The sequence below is a fragment of the Podarcis gaigeae genome (genome assembly GCF_964106915.1).
Source record: "Podarcis gaigeae genome assembly, chromosome: 2".
NCBI classification, from domain to species: Eukaryota; Metazoa; Chordata; class Lepidosauria; order Squamata; family Lacertidae; genus Podarcis; species Podarcis gaigeae.
This window is the reverse complement of record NC_139679.1, coordinates 89,311,783-89,327,361: the sequence shown is the minus strand read 5'-3', so window position 1 is coordinate 89,327,361 and position 15,579 is coordinate 89,311,783. Positions and strand designations below refer to the sequence as shown.

General features: G+C 48.1%; 1 protein-coding gene across 9 annotated transcripts in view; it reads right to left on the bottom strand.

Annotated features, from left to right (window-relative positions):
• The window catches only part of FGD5 (FYVE, RhoGEF and PH domain containing 5), a 144,352-nt gene extending 133,920 nt beyond the window's left edge, over window positions 1-10,432 (bottom strand). For 6 of the 9 annotated variants that reach the window (XR_014560179.1, XR_014560180.1, XM_083722396.1 and 3 more), the window contains exon 1: window positions 8,366-9,320. Coding sequence is in view for 4 of the 9 variants with exons in the window: in XM_083722396.1 (XP_083578522.1) it covers window positions 8,366-8,378 (13 nt within the window). In the remaining 5 variants the exon portion in view is untranslated. Of the gene's footprint in view, window positions 1-8,365; window positions 9,321-10,240 lie in introns of those variants that run through there. The other 3 variants (XM_083722400.1, XM_083722398.1, XM_083722397.1) reach the window with 2 other exon arrangements.
• Window positions 10,433-15,579: the final 5,147 nt, after the last annotated feature.

Genomic DNA, 15,579 nt, shown 5'->3' with positions numbered 1-15,579 from the left:
CAGCAAGAGGAGCTCCGCTGACGTTATAAACCATCTGAGCTGTCATCAACGGTATCGCGGAATGAAACTGTAAATAATTCCAAGACGTCATGGATTTCACACCCCTGGGGTTTTGCTCTTTTTCATGAGTTGTGTCTATATATGAAGGTCCAAACTAGGTATCATAATTATGAGGGATGTGTGTACAACCAAACGTATCCATTCTGAAGGAAATCAGCCCTGAGTGCTCACTGGAAGGACAGCTCCTGAAGCTGAGGCTCCAGTACTTTGGCCACCTCATGAGAAGGGAAGACTCCCTGGAAAAGACCCTGATGTTGGGAAAGATGGAGGGCACAAGGAGAAGGGGACGACAGAGGACGATATGGTTGGACAGTGTTCTCGAAGCTACAAACATGAGTCTGACCAAACTGCAGGAGGCAGTGGAAGACAGGAGTGCCTGGCGTGCTCTGGTCCATGGACTAAATGACTTAACAACAACAACGTATACAACCCCACATCTCCCCAGCAACTTCAGCCACCATTGCTTCCTCAGAATTTCACCGCCACTGCTCAGCATGCTTTCTGAAGAACAGGGGCAGGGCAGACGTTGGTCTTTCAAATTTCAGCAGCACCAAAAATCAGCAGTGAGGCATCCCTCATCTTTTACCTTCCATTCTGCTCAATTCACTACATCATAGTTGTGATCACACTGCCCTAAATCTGCCTCTGACAAGGGCTGGGGAACCTTTCTCAGCCTGAGAGCTGCATTTCCTTCTGGGTAACTTTCTGAGGGCCAGAGGCCAAAGGAGGTGGAGCAATGAATGATAATTCCCCCTTTGTACAGTGGGCTTACTTTTTACACACATTTACACACCCATCTGTATCCTCCACTCATGGAAGCAAGAGGCATTGTTAGAGTTCAAAAACATATTCTGGACAAAAATACTTGGCGTGTGAAGTAAGGGAGTTTCCTGTGGAGAGGCTTGGAGAAGTGGCAAACTTTGGGCTTTCATATCTTGGCAGCGCCCTGTGCAACACTAAAATTTAGCGCCCCCTGCTTCTCGCACTCTGTTCCACAGCACTGTTTTGGTGACCCCTGCAGGGAAGCATCCAGTGTGACCGCACCAGTCATGCCATGCTAAAACCGCCTCTGCTTGGAGGGCTATATTTGGCCCTCAGGCTTGAAGTTCCCCACTCCTGCTGCTGAGGGTGGCAAAACTTAGCAGACTTCATCACATTCTGTACTAAACTTCCTTTACTGGGAAGATTCAGGGAGGAGAGGTGTGGCCGCCAGTGGCACCATTAGTGCAGTATTTTGGGGTAGAAGCTCTAGGCCCCAATCAGCGAAATGAGTAGGAAGGCCTGCAAGTACAGCAGGGCTGGCTTTCCGTATTCTGAAGAGAAACACTACACATTATCGTCTAAAGGAACCCACCTTCATTCCATGGCATCTAGAGGAGTTGGTCTTGAAAGGCCATTATAATCCAAGCAGGCCTGGCCTGGCACACACACACACCTGGGAACCTGTCCTGAACCCCTTAGCTAGCTTGCTGTCCTCAGGTTCAGTGGAAGATCCTGCCCCAATAGCAATTCTGAAGTAAAATTCAGCTGCAAATTTTATTAGCTTCTGTAAAATGCATGGGAGGGGCAACACGTCCCTTGCTTCAGAGAGGAAAGCCTAAGTGCCTCACTAGAGGCTGCTGAGGTACCCATGGTTACCTCATAATGTCTAGAAGTAGATATTAGATGGACCTTGAGAGATATCACAGGATTTTTACCTAAAGCAAAACGAAAACAAAGTGAACGTAGAAGTTTTCCCTCAGGTGAAATGAAGAGAGTTTAAATATGACTAATGCAGTTCCTCATGATGACAGTTCTACCAAAACAAAACAAAAAATGCTATTGGATTTTGCCTCAAAACACATTGTGCATCTAAATAATGTAGAAGGCATCTAAAATGGTGTGAATAACACTAACGGAATTAGTCAGGGGGTGGACTGGCTTTATAAGCTTCCTAGATGGTAGACCTCCAGAAAAACCTGCTGTAAAGTCCACAAGGGAAGAGCAGTGAAGAAGAATAAATGAATAATACATTTTGATCCCTTAGATCTTCAGTGGAGGCATTTCTTCTTTGCCAGCACAACTCAAGGCTACCTTGGCAACCATAACGGCAAGTCCTTCTTTGTGGTGATGCCATAATTATGAAAAGCTCTTTTTCACTCGATCCACTTAATCCAGTTTAGGGAAACTTTAGGAAAGCTACTGTTAGTGACTGTTTGGCAGGTGCAGTTGTGAAACAAGCACAAAAACTAGGGTAGCACCACTGACCAGCAAAAAATAAAAGGAAAAAGTAATCCCAGTTGTTAGAAATATAGTTTATTCTTGGCCCAACATGAAAACTTAACAGTGTGTTCTATATCTAATTTATTTGTATTGGGTTTTATAGACAAGAATAATGTTATACAAATAAGTATACCAAGTTTTCTCATGTCATTTGTATATGACAAAAACAGCATAATAAATGTGGGAAAATATCTGCAACATATGTTTCCTTATTAGTGGTCAGTGTATAAGTTCTTGGTTCATGACTTGGTTTAAACAATTAGGAAGAAGGAAAAAAAGAAAAGGGGGAGAGAGAATGGTGAGTGGGGTGGTTACGCTTCTATTATTCTACTTGGAGGGGGGGTTGTGTCAGTGCTATTCACTTGTATTTCCTTGGTGGTGAGAGAGGCCGGGGGTGGCTTAGGGTGTGGTTGGTTGGCTGTAGTGAGAATTGTTTTTGTATGTGAGTGGGGTGTGAGTGTGTATTTTTGAATCAGGTTAGCCAGATTAATTTGTACGCTGTCGTGTAATTCTTCTTGTCTTATTGGGCTGTATATGTGATAAAGGGGAACCAAATTGGGGTGAAGGCGTCTTCTTCTATTTGTCCCCGTGTCAGTTTCATTTTATTGGTTAGTTTTTCTAATAAGGCTGTTTCCCATACTCTTTGATACCATTGGTCCATGCTTACTCCTAACAGGTCTCTCCAGTGTCTGGCTATGATGTTTCTGGCTGCTAAGGGAAGGTGGGTTCTTAACAGTGTATTCTTAGCAGTGTATTCTAATGACAGTTCTCAGGTCCAAGATAAACTGCAGCAACTCCTGCACAATTGTGAACCCTAGTTTGGTTTAGCAAATGGATGGCGTTGGGACATAAGAATGGATGGATAGATGGATGGGTGGCTACTAATATGTTTATACCAATTAGTATAAACACTGACAACTGGGAAACACTGACCTGCGAGCACTCCAGTTGGAGAGCAGCCTTTACCAAAGGTGTCATGGGCTTTAAAGACACTCAAACTCAGGACGCAAGGGAGAACCGTGCTAAGAGGAAGGCACGCTTGGCAAATCCGCACCGTGAACATCTCCCGCCCGGAAACCAATGTCCCCACTGTGGAAGGACGTGTGGATCCAGAATTGGCCTCCACAGTCACTTAAGGACTCATTGTTAAAACCGTGTTTATGGAAGACAATCTTACTCGGCTACAAGTGATTGCCAAAGAAAGAAGACTAATTTGTTCCCCTCTCTCTTTCCTTTCCCCTCCTTTCTTACATGCAATCAATGGTTCTTCTGCCTATTTCATTCTACTCTTTTTAAAAAACAGAAAGTGTTCCGCTCATGTCAAAGATCCTTTGGTCAATCTCGAGTTTAATTTTCTGCTTTGTTCCTAGATACTCATTTGAAAGATTTGCCAAGCATTAAAAAAAGAAGAGAGTAACGGCTTTACTGTAAAATTTTATGGGGAATTTGGACAGGAATGTCAGAGCAGGAAGTCACTTTGCAGAGATAAAATGAACTACAATGTAATAATTCAAATTACTCCCCCTCCACCTCACCAGATGAAACCAGTAGCCCAGAGCTACTGGGATGCCCAATCAATAGGTCAGAATTTTTACTGTATAAGTTTTGTTATCACCCATAAATGTAATTCAGTAAAGTAATATCTGGCAGACATTGGCATGAGAGAATAGGACCTGGCCCAGTGTGTAGGAAGTGACAGTGGTTGACTCAAATCTGAGCGCCCAAAGTTCAATTACCTCGATCCAGCTAGGTCCATCTATTTAGAAGCCTTCTCTCCCTCTCTCTCCCTCTCCCCCCGCCCCCCACAAACACACAAGCCCATGTGATTCCCTGCTGGGACCCTGCCCAGATAATGCTAGTAAGATGCTCAACAATTACACTGATCAGCTGTTCATGAGATGGACAGATATCTGAGAATATGTGTCTACTATGGGCATGATCTGGGACGCAGGTGGCGCTGTGGGTTAAAGCCTCAGTGCCTAGGACTTGCCGATCGAAAGGTCGGCGGTTCAAATCCCTGCGGCGGGGTGCGCTCCCGCTGCTCGGTCCCAGCGCCTGCCAACCTAGCAGTTCGAAAGCACCTCCGGGTGCAAGTAGATAAATAGGGACCGCTTACCAGCGGGAAGGTAAACGGCGTTTCCGTGTGCGGCTCTGGCTCGCCAGAGCAGCGATGTCACGCTGGCCACGTGACCCGGAAGTGTCTCTGGACAGCGCTGGCCCCTGGCCTCTTAAGTGAGATGGGCGCACAACCCCAGAGTCTGTCAAGACTGGCCCGTACGGGCAGGGGTACCTTTACCTTTACCTTTATGGGCATGATCTAACTAAAACACTGTTGTTCTACTAAAAAAAAGAGGAAATCTTGCAAGCCAGAAGTATGTCTGCCCCTGCTGTAAAACTCTATTCTGAAAATCATCAAGCCTTAGAATTCAGCACCTGTCACATATCTGAAGGTTATCTACTCCCGCCTTTGTTTGCATTCAGTCATTCCCCTATGGTTGCCATTCAAAGCATTGCAGAAAGGCAAGGCAAATTTCGATCCATTTCCTTCAGAGCACAATGAAGCATTTAAAAAGAAAAAGAAAAAAAAAGTGTTGACTATCTGGAGACTGAATCAAAGTCAAGCAAAAGTGGCAGGACAGTTTGGAGAACGGAAGGGAGGGTACAAGTTGAAAGAGAAAAGTACCTGAGCCCATGACATAAGCTTCAAGGAAAGAGAAGGAACTATGCCCAAAAGCTCTTCCCATCTCAAGCCAATAAAGGACAATGACTTTGCATATAGGAACATAGGAAGCTGCCTTATACTGAGTCAGATGATTGGTCCATCTAGTCCATCAGTATTTTCCACACTGACTGACAGCAGCTCTCCAGGCTATCAGGGCAGGAGTCTCTCCCTGTCTTACCCGGAGATGCTGGAGACTGAGCTTAGGACTTCTGCAGACAAACCTCCTGTCACTGAGCTCCGCCCTTCCCTTTTAAGGTATATCTTGCATAAACCAAAGCAAGCACCCACAAAAGTGTGGCAATTGAGAGCATCTCCCATTCCCCCAATGCAAAAGCAGGAACAACTAAAGACAGGGATGAACTCCCATAAGCCCCAGCTAGCAAGGCCAGCAGTCAGAGATGATGGGAGTTGTAGTCCACATGTTTCCCATCCCTGCTTTGAGAGCAGCCAGAACAGGTTTTTTTTTTTTTTAAAAAATAGCAATAGCTATCACAAGCAGCAATTGGGTTCTGCTACAGAGAAATTCCATCAGTTACTAAGTTGATCTTAATATTTCAGAGATTACTTTTTTCTCTTTGTCTGTATGCTGCAGTTTCTTTCCCCTGAACATATTCTACAGTCTCCTTTCCTGGATCTCACCTTGGGGAACATACATGCACAAATACCACCAATTATGGCAAAGGTTAAGAGGTTCTTGGAGGAGCCTGTCTTCAAGGAAAGCCTCTCTAGCCAATTATTTATACTCTGGAGGATAAAGGTCTTTTACTCAAAATCCTAGAACTATCATTTTTTGTTCTGCTTTCACACCGATGATTGAAATAGCTGCAATAACTTCATAACTCAGTCTTTATGAGCAGCACTGCTGGGGGAATCCCTGCAGCATGAATCCTATGGAAGCGCTGCCTTTCCCCCCTGCCCCCCCCCACTGGCAGTCCATCCGACATTTCCTCAGGGGTGTATTATCATCAATCTATCAGGTGCCACACAGAAAAGCATTTGGAAGTGGGAAGGGGAGCAAGGAAGACCTGCAATCATAACTTAAGGAAGGACCTTATGGGGAGTACAGTGGTTACAGACTCCTCTAACCCAGAAATAGTGCTTCAGGTTAAGAACTTTGCTTCAGGATGAGAACAGAAAATGTGCTCCAGCGGTGCAGCAGCAGCAGGAGGCCCCATTAGCTAAAATGGTGCTTCAGGTTAAGAACAGTTTCAGGTTAAGAACAGACTTCCGGAACGAATTAAGTACTTAACCCGAGGTACCACTGTACTATGTTGCTCAATGATAGAACATCTGCTTCACACACAGACTCCATTGTTTATGCATTCTCTTTGGTCCGTGAGGGTCTTTCACAGTCCCAGGTTCAATTTGCGGCACCCCCAGGCAGGGCTGGGAAAAGCTCCCTGCCTGCGACCCTGGAGAGTCACTGCCAGTCAGAGTAGGCAATACAGAGCTAGGTCTGACTCCGTACAAAGCAGCTTCCTACATATCACAGAAGCAGCAAATGGTGCAGGTATTGCAATAATCATAGTGTTGCCCTCTGCTGGAAAGGGCCCAAGTCAGAATGGGTCAAGTGATGAAAACCAGAGAAATAATAAGAGGCAACTGATCTTTGAATCCTGGCTATTGCAATATGGCACTTTGGCCCTCCGAATGTTGTGGGGAGTCCACCTCCCATCCAGTGGCATAGCGTGGGGGGTGCAGGGGGGCCTGGCCGCACCGGGCGCAACATGGGGGGGGCGCTCACACTCGCAGCTCTCTGCCCCTACCTGGCTCCATGGGTTAGGGGGCGCAAATTACTTGCCTTGCCCCGGGTGCTGACAACCCACGCTACGCCACTGCTCCCATCAACACCAAGTCAGCATTGGCAACGAATTCCTTTATTCATAGAATTATAGAGTTGGAAGGGACCACAAGGCTCATCCAGTCCAACTCCCTGCAGTGAGGTACAGCAAAACGGGACTTGAACCCACAACCCTGAGACTAAGAGTCTCATGCTCTACCAAGGGAGACCATCCACATCTGGAAGGCCCCTGCTGGATCAGGCCGGAGGCCCAGCCAGCCCAACATCCTGTTTCTGGCAGCGGCCAAGCGGTTACCCACGGAAAGCTCGCAAAGAGGACTTGAGTGCAAGAGCTTGCTCCTCGTTCCCACGCATTGGAAAAACTCGTTCACACGGGCAGTTTTAACCTTTTGCCTGCCTGCCTTCCTCCCGCGTCGATTAAGCCTCTTTCGCTCTGCGGAGCCCGCCCTCGGCTGCCCAAGGCTGGCGAGTGCAAAGGAAGCGCCACCCCACTCCCCAATTAACCTCCGCCGCGAATGCGCTCCCCGGGCGCACTGCAACGCACACGCACACACACATACACAAACTGCAGCGAGACAGCCTCAGCATAACAAACAGCGCACTGTGTGTCACCCGGGTCCTCCAAAGCTGCTGGCTCCTCGCCGGACCGGCAGGGCTGTGCCAGCCGCGGAGAGATCCGTTCAACCGGGTTGTGTGGAGAGGGAGAGAAAATAGGGGGGGGGGGAGTTGGCACAGCCGATCCTTCGGGTCAGAAACGGAGCCCGGGGAGCCCATCATCCCTCTGGCGGGTCAGCTTGGGAAGATGGCCAAGCACACACACACACACACACACACACGAATCCTGGGAACTTTAGTTCCTCCCCTCACAGAGCTATAATTCCCAGCACCTCTAGCAAACTACAGTTCCAAAAAATCTTTGGGTTGGGGAGCTGGACGCGCTCTAGACGCCTGGTGCGTGTCTGTCCAGCCCAGGCTGGGAAGGGGAAAGTCCCCAGAGAACCACAAACTCTCAGCTCCATAAAATTAGCAGGTCGTTAAGAAGAGGACACTTCGGGCGCGGAGGACTCGGGGGACCTGGCGAGGCTCCGCTTCCCGCTCTTGTGTGCGCGCCCGGGGCGCGGGCGGAGAAGGGAAGCGGGTCCTTCCTCGCCAGGGCAAGAGAGTCAAGCTCCGCTCTCGCCGACCCTCCCCTCTCTCGATTCTGCGAAAGAAACGACGGACGGACTGGAATCGATTACCAAACCGGGTAGCGGGATCGATCGATCGATCGATCAGATATAACCCTGGCGGGGTGGGTGGGAGAGGAAGAGTAAACGCCTCCCGCAGGAATGAGAAAAAGGCAAACTCTGCTTGAGGAATCCCTGTCCCTCAGCACGTCTGTTTCGGAAGGGAGTCCCCCGATCCCCGCCAGAGTTTTCCCCGGGCTCCTCGACTCGCGCCCGGCCAGGAAGTATTCCTCAGGCGCCGGGGTCGCCCTCGGGAGCCCCTTCTCCTCTCCGGGTCGCGTTCCAGGTCCTTACCTGCGTGGCTCATCTTCCGGAGTCTCCGCCAAAGCGCTCGACTGGCTGCGTCCCTCTTGGCCGCCTCCCCGGCTTCAAATCATGTTCTCCGCCTGGCAGGCGCTCAGGGTTGCTCCCCAAGCCGGAGCCCCCGGGCTGCTAAAGTTCAGGTCGGGGCATGGAGGGACTGGGGAAAGGGGGCGGGGAGGAGATCTCTCCAGCCAAGTTGCAAGCGACGCGAGGGGATGCGAGGAGAGAAAGAGACGCGAGTTGCAACAGCAGAAATCTCTCCCCCTCTGTCTCCAAAAGTCTCCGGACGGAGCCTCTTGTACAGGGATTGCGTGTCGGGGGGGATCAGTGCCTCGGGGAGCCGTGGTGGCCCTGCCCCATCGCCGCTCTCAGCTCGCTGCAAGTGGACGGTCCTTGGTCGCTGCGCGCCGTGCGATGCCCAGGGCTGCTGCTGCTGCTGCTGCTGCTCTTGCTGGTCTCCCCCTGCTGCTGCTGTTGCTGCTGCTCCGGCCGGCAGGCATTTCCCTTCCTTCCCTGCAGAGGAAGCCCTTTTGCTCACGCAGAGATTGAAAGGCAGCAAAGAAACAGAGGCGGCGGCGGGCGGGGGGAGAAGAGCGCGGGTGCCAAAAAAAGCGGAGATTTAAAGAGACCGCGGAGATTAAAAAAAACCACCAAAACCCACGAGGAGAGGGAGAGAATAGGAGGAAACGACAACGCCGCCACCGTCCCACTGCTAAACAGACGCTGGGCAGGTTTAAAGCAACCGGAGAGGAATTGTGCGCGTTCCCAGTCCCGGCGACTGTCTCGGGTTGCTCCGCGGAACTCCCCGCGACAGGATTGTCGATTACTATTGCTAAGGAAGCAATATTTGGGAGGGGGGACTAGGGGTAGTTATTGGCTACTGGCAGCAACTCCGTCTTCAGATTAGACAAGACGTTCGTGTTCATCTGACAAAGAACCCTGTGTGTGAATATGTAGGTGCATAGGCACACTAATATATTTTTATCTTCTTATTCTTCGTCACCCCACCAAAAAAACACCTGAGGAGCTATCTGTTATGTCACCCCCTGCGCGCACACACATTTCCACATACACTCGTACTGACCAATTTTAGCACATAGTATACTGGCGGAAGAACATTTTTGCAGGATTTCCAATAATCCCCAAAAGTCCCGGCCGTGAAATCCCCAAGCCCACTCAGGAACGTTGCGGCTCGCCTTTGCGATCCTAGAAGCGCGATGTGCTGCGATCCTCAATGCGCCCCGTTCCGCCACCGTGGCTTGTAGGCTCCTCAACCGCGGTCCCGAAGCTGCTCTCACCGGGTCCCTGAGGGACTCCTAGGAGGAGCCGCATTCCATCTAGTCCTTCGATTTCCTCACCCAAAGACGCGCGATCCCGTGTGAACGCGTTTGCTCCTTTTCTTTTTACAGACGCGCTCCTTTAAAACAAGCCGCCTGCATTGATCCCGATCCTGTCCTCGTCAACACCGAAAGTCACCAGGCTCAAGCCTAACACGCCTACTCTGAAGTAAACCCTACTGATTTCACTTACTCCCGTAAGGTCTCCCGTAGGTCTCCCCTAAGGACTCCCATAAGGTCAGTTCCTTATTTCAGTGAGATATTGCCTCCTGGGGCAATATGTACAGGATTACAGCCTTAAGCGCCTCTAGGATCGCAGCCTACAACCGAAGTGTAAAAAGCCGAAAGGACGTGACAGTCGTCTGAATTGTCCCCCAACCGCATCCCTTAATAGTAGGAGGCGCAGGCCCAGGGACATAAGCCGGAGGTGCTTTTGCGCTGGTGGAAGTGGGAAGGGCAAGGGCAGCCGCCCTCTACGCCAGAGGAGAGCATCTCCGTTGGGAAAAGGAGGGGAGACCGCGGGATTTACCTGGAAGCCGATCTCTCCTGCCACAGCTCCCGGGGCGGGGTGAGGAGAGGAGAAGGACTGGAAACAAGTGGGCAAAGTGAAGCGTCTCTCTTGGAGAGGAGCTGTTCCTTGCGCCCCATCAGCCCCGGGAAGGGCGAGCGAAGCGTTTTAAAGCGCGCTTTGGGGCCGTCGCCACCCCCACCCGTTTCGCGCACTCCTGTTCTTCCCGAGGATGACATAATTTCCTCCTCCTCCCATCACCATCCAGCCTCATTGACAAATCCCGACTGTCAATCTGACTCCTGCCCATTTCACAGAAATTTTGGAGAAAATTCGCCAGAGGCTAAGGGCGCTTCCAGACTCTCGGATTATTGACTATAGCTCCATCCTGATTCGTTTCCAAGGAGAAGGCTGTTGGCTTGCTGAGCACTCAGAATCAGAACTGTCGAGTTGGAAGGGACCCGACGGGCTAAATCACATTCACTCTGATTTGTTTGCGGAGAGGCTAGACGGCTTAACTGTTCGATGAGCATCAGCTGTGATTTCTTTGCCCCATCTCCACTATAAAGTAGTAGCACAGCACAGTCATGACTTCTCCCCAAGAATCCTGGGAACTGTAGTTTGCAAAGGGTGCTGAGAGTTGTTAGGGACCCCCCCCCTCATTCCCCTCTCTCACCGAAGAGCTACAATTGCCAGAGCTGTTTAAGGATCAATCCCTCTTGCTAGGGAACTTTGGGAACTGTGGTTTTCTGAGGAGGAACAGGAACCTGCAACTTCTGAAGTGTGGGGAAGCAGTAATTTAAGAGAGGCAGCAACCACACAAAGCACAAATACATTCCATCAAGCATCACCTGCTAGTGTGGACAGGAAATGCCAGATAGATTTGAATGGAAAGTGCTCATGTGTGGACAAAAGTGCACACAGAAAAATAACTCAGAAGAAGAAATAATTTATATGCCACCCATCTGTCTGGGTTGCCCCAGCCATCTTGGGCAGTTTCCAACACACAAAACCTCAAACATTTTAAACCTCCCTGTACAGGGCTGCCTTCAGATGTCTTCTAAAGGTTATACAGTTACTCATCTCCATGACATCTGATGGGAGGGTGTTCCACAGGACGGGTGCCACCACCGAGAAGGCTCTCTGCCTGGTTCCCTGTAACTTCACTTCTTGCAGTGAGGGAACCGCCAGAAGGCCTCAGAGTTGGACCTAAGGGTCCAGGATGAATGCTCGGAATCAGTGAGAGGCCAATAGTGGGCAGGGCACCATTATTGATCAGCTGTTCACTCATGGGGGCAAACAACTAATGTCCACTCTCAGTTCCCCATCTTAAAATGGGATTAATCATGCCAATAGTGAAGGTAAACAGAACAGGAATCCTAAGGAACCAATGGCAATACACTTTGAGGGAATGACTGCTATTGGGAGTCACCAATTTGATTGTTGTCTTTGTCCATGGAGTTTCCTTGGCAGGGATACTGGAGTGGCTTGCTGGTTCCTGCTCCAGGTGGATCACGTTTGGCCAAAACTCTTCACTATGACCTGCCCATCTTGTGAGCCCTGCATGGCATAGCTCGCATGAGTTTGACCAAACTGCGGGAGGCAGTGGAGGACAGGAGTGCCTGGCGTGCTCTGGTCCATGGGGTCACGAAGAGTTGGACACGACTAAACAACAAACAACGATTTGATTGTGGGAAACGGCTTAAGACCACTTGCTATGCATTAGATTTCAGAAGTATGGAAGTTTCTTTGAGTGTTTTCTAATTATAATGATTTGGGATTCCCCATTCATTCCCTTCTGTTCTTTTCCTCAATTTGCATGCTTGCTTAACAAAACTTCAAGGGGGGCGGGGGACTTTCATTTGTCTAAGGATTGCTCATGCGAATAAGGACCTTCCTATGCAACTGGTTCTAGCACAATAAGTGCTCATTTCTTGGGTACAGTCTATGTGGTTTCCTAAAGGATATGCTTCTGTTAGCACATCCTTTTTTAAAAAATAAAATGTGATCACTAGATGGAATGTGGTTGTGGGAGGGTAACAGGAACCTACTGAATACCATTTCGAAGGCAATTAGTGATCAAGTACTTCTCCCACACCCCTGTCCCTGCACCATTGTTGAAATGAAACTCTTTATTAAAAAATATTTTTATATATTCTTTTTTTTTTGCAGGCTGTTTTCCATTTTCCTAGCCCCAAGTGACAGATTTCCTGTTTGCCTATTCAGATTTTGGTCAGTGTCATTTGCATTGCTGTTTCTCAGCGGTGCCAGTCGCTTCCTTCAGTTAGACTCTATATAAGCATTTTTCATCCATTTGTATTTTGCTCACAGCAACCCTGCATTATGGTTTCTATAGTCTTAAGGCTGCATAAACAGCTACTTGTTGTGCATGCACAAGTCACCTGTGAGTACGAAGACATTTTAATACAAAAATATTGAAATGCTATGAAAATGCTGATATAGCGAGAACACACCATGCACGTTCATGTCAGCAGACGCATTAAAAATGGCAGGTGTCAGAAAAACTGCCAGAATGTGTGGATCAGGATCCTAAAGTGATGAAACTTTGACTTGCATTCCTTTTTTCAATGCCAATGTCTATTGGGTTTGTGAATTATATTTGTAGTTTTAAAATTTGCTTTTCACCTTGGGTGCCTTTGGCTACCAGTGGCTTCCTTTTAAAAGGTGTGGGGGTTGGAAAGGACAACTTCCCACACTTGAGTAAGAACAGCAGGAAGTGGAAGAAGGTTGTGCCTGTCTATCTAGAAAGGGAAATTTATTATAAGGACCAATGAGTCATTTGGGAGCATCTGATGCTGAGCAGAAAATCAACTAGGAAACTCCATAAGAGTAGGATACAAGCAGAAAGAGATGCCCACTTTAGACGTAATTCTAACAGAATGGGCATGGCATGACTGCAGCTTCCCAAGGGCTTTGCCTCATACTGTACCTCTCATAGGAAGAACTATGCACATTCAGAAAGCAGAGGTCCTAATACTGATCGTGGGGGGACTTCCAACTTTTAAACCTGCTCATAAATGATCTAAGTGTGGGCACTGAGGTATCCTAGTTTGCAGATGATACCAAATTGTTCAATGTGTTTAATAATAATAAAAATATTCATTCATTCATTCATTCATTCATTCGTACACTGCCCATCTGGCTGGGTTTCCCCAGCCACTTTGGGCAGCTTCCAACAAAATACAAACAAAAATGCAATAATCCTTTAATACAAAGGATTGTGAAGAGTTCCTAAAGGATATTGTCAATTCAGTGTGAGCAAATGTAAAGTGACACATATTGAGGCCCAAGAAAAATCACATACATGATCATTTTTGTTGGGAAAATGAGTTGAATTTTTGCGAATATCCAAGTTGAGACTTTTTTTGGCAGGCCTTCACCTCAAAGGAAATGATCAAAGCGCCATCATTTTGCCACAGAGATGATTAGACTGGTGATCCCAGGCCCATTCCTAATGACGAAACACACTTTAACAGCATCACTGGAATGCCCACGACCAGTTCCCTCCGCCCCTTCACTAAGGTATGTAAATGGATCCTTGAGAGACGTAAAGGGGGCAGGAAGCAGTGGTTGGCGCTTGCAGATTCAAAGCAAGCCTGCTCTCCTAAGATCTGTTCACAAGCCTTCAAACATGGGTGCTCTTCCTTCTATCTCAACATCCATAAACCTAAATATGTTAACTTAGAACTATGTCCGATTAATGTCAACGAGGCTTACACACCAGTAAAAACCAGTGTGGTGCAGTGACCAGAGTGTTGGACTAGGCCTTGGGAGACACAAGCTCTAAATCTACTCCCAGCCTTGAAGTTCACTCTGGGACATTGGGCTGGGCACAGTCTCTCAGCCATACCTGCCTTACAGGGTTGTGAGGGAAGATGAGCTGCAACTATAACAAAATAAGTGTGCTTTGGAACTCGGCCTAAATTTCCAGAACAGGCTGGGATGAAACCACTTTGGAAAATGAAATATTATTTTGAAGAATGGAGGATGAAGTTAATGGACTATGCAGAATTGGATAAACTAACAGGAAGGATTTGAAACCGGTGGGACCAGAAGTTCACCAAAGACTGGAGTAAATTTACGGATTATTTGAAAAGTATTTGTGAAGACCTGACGACGTTTGTAGGTTTGCAAGAAGTTTTTGTTGGTTTCTGCTTCCTTCACTGAGCAGCGAAGTGCTTGTCACAAGACAATGTTTACATTCCACAGTCAAGTGCTGTTGGGTTTTCTCACGGGAAAGGAGACTGGATGTGACGTACACTGGTTTCCTGTTTTTCACTGTTCTTTGCAGTTTAGTGTGATTCTCTCCGTGCTTTAGAGGAGAGAGGATGCCTTTCTCTGCTCCGGCAGAGGGAAGATGTTTTTCTGTAAATTACCAGCTTTGAAGTGTAAATAAACTTAATATAGAGCATGTTGGCACGTACTTTTCATCATTCCGCTGTGCACTGGACACTGCTTATCTCCAACATTTGGTTATGGGCCCAGAAAAACGCAGTGTTTTGAGAATGGACTCCAGAAGTCGGGCTCCTGGCAAAGGAACAAAGGAGCAAAGAATTGGAGTGCCGGCAAAGGATCGGAATGCAGAGGGCCGGATCGGACGATATCTCTGCGCGTCAAGATGATTTGATGAGGTATGTGCTACTGCTCCGGGCAGCCTGCCAGCTTCTAATTAATGGCTTTATGGCTGGACTTTGAACTTTTATAGCCGGTTTTGCCGTGGCACAGGCAAAAGGCTAGAAGGATAAATTTTTCCTATGCTGGGGGAAATCGAAAGTAAAGCAGCTGCAGCAGTGTCGCAGCATGAATTTAAGACAGCAGAGAGAACTTTCACTTTTGAACTTGCCTTTGGAATGCGGTTTGAAGCAGCTGCAGATAAGCAAAGCAGTTAAGCAGAAAGGCACAGGTTCATAGGCAGAGGCTGTTTTGAATTTGCTTTTGGATTGAAGCAGCTGTACACAGACACAGCATGTATAAAGCAGCCTGATTTAAAGCAGCAAAGATGACGCTAAAGGCTAATGCCAAAGTCATGATGGCCCTTCAGGATGCTTGTGGGATTCCTAAGCTCAATAGGAAGAACTATGCGGACTGGGTTCTCTATGCAGAGGCTATTCTGCGGAAAGAGGGTCTGTTTAAAGTTATTACAGAGACCCCCCCAGCTCCAGTTACAGATGAATGGAAAGCTATGGATTCCAAGGCAAGGGGAACTCTTACGTTGATAGTATCCCCAGAAGAGCTCTGTCTGTTGCGTGATAAGACCTCAGCCAGAGAAATTTGGGACGCTTTGAGAGAGGCTCACTTGAGGACAGAAGCTGGGTCCACAATGTTTTACTTTAACAAGC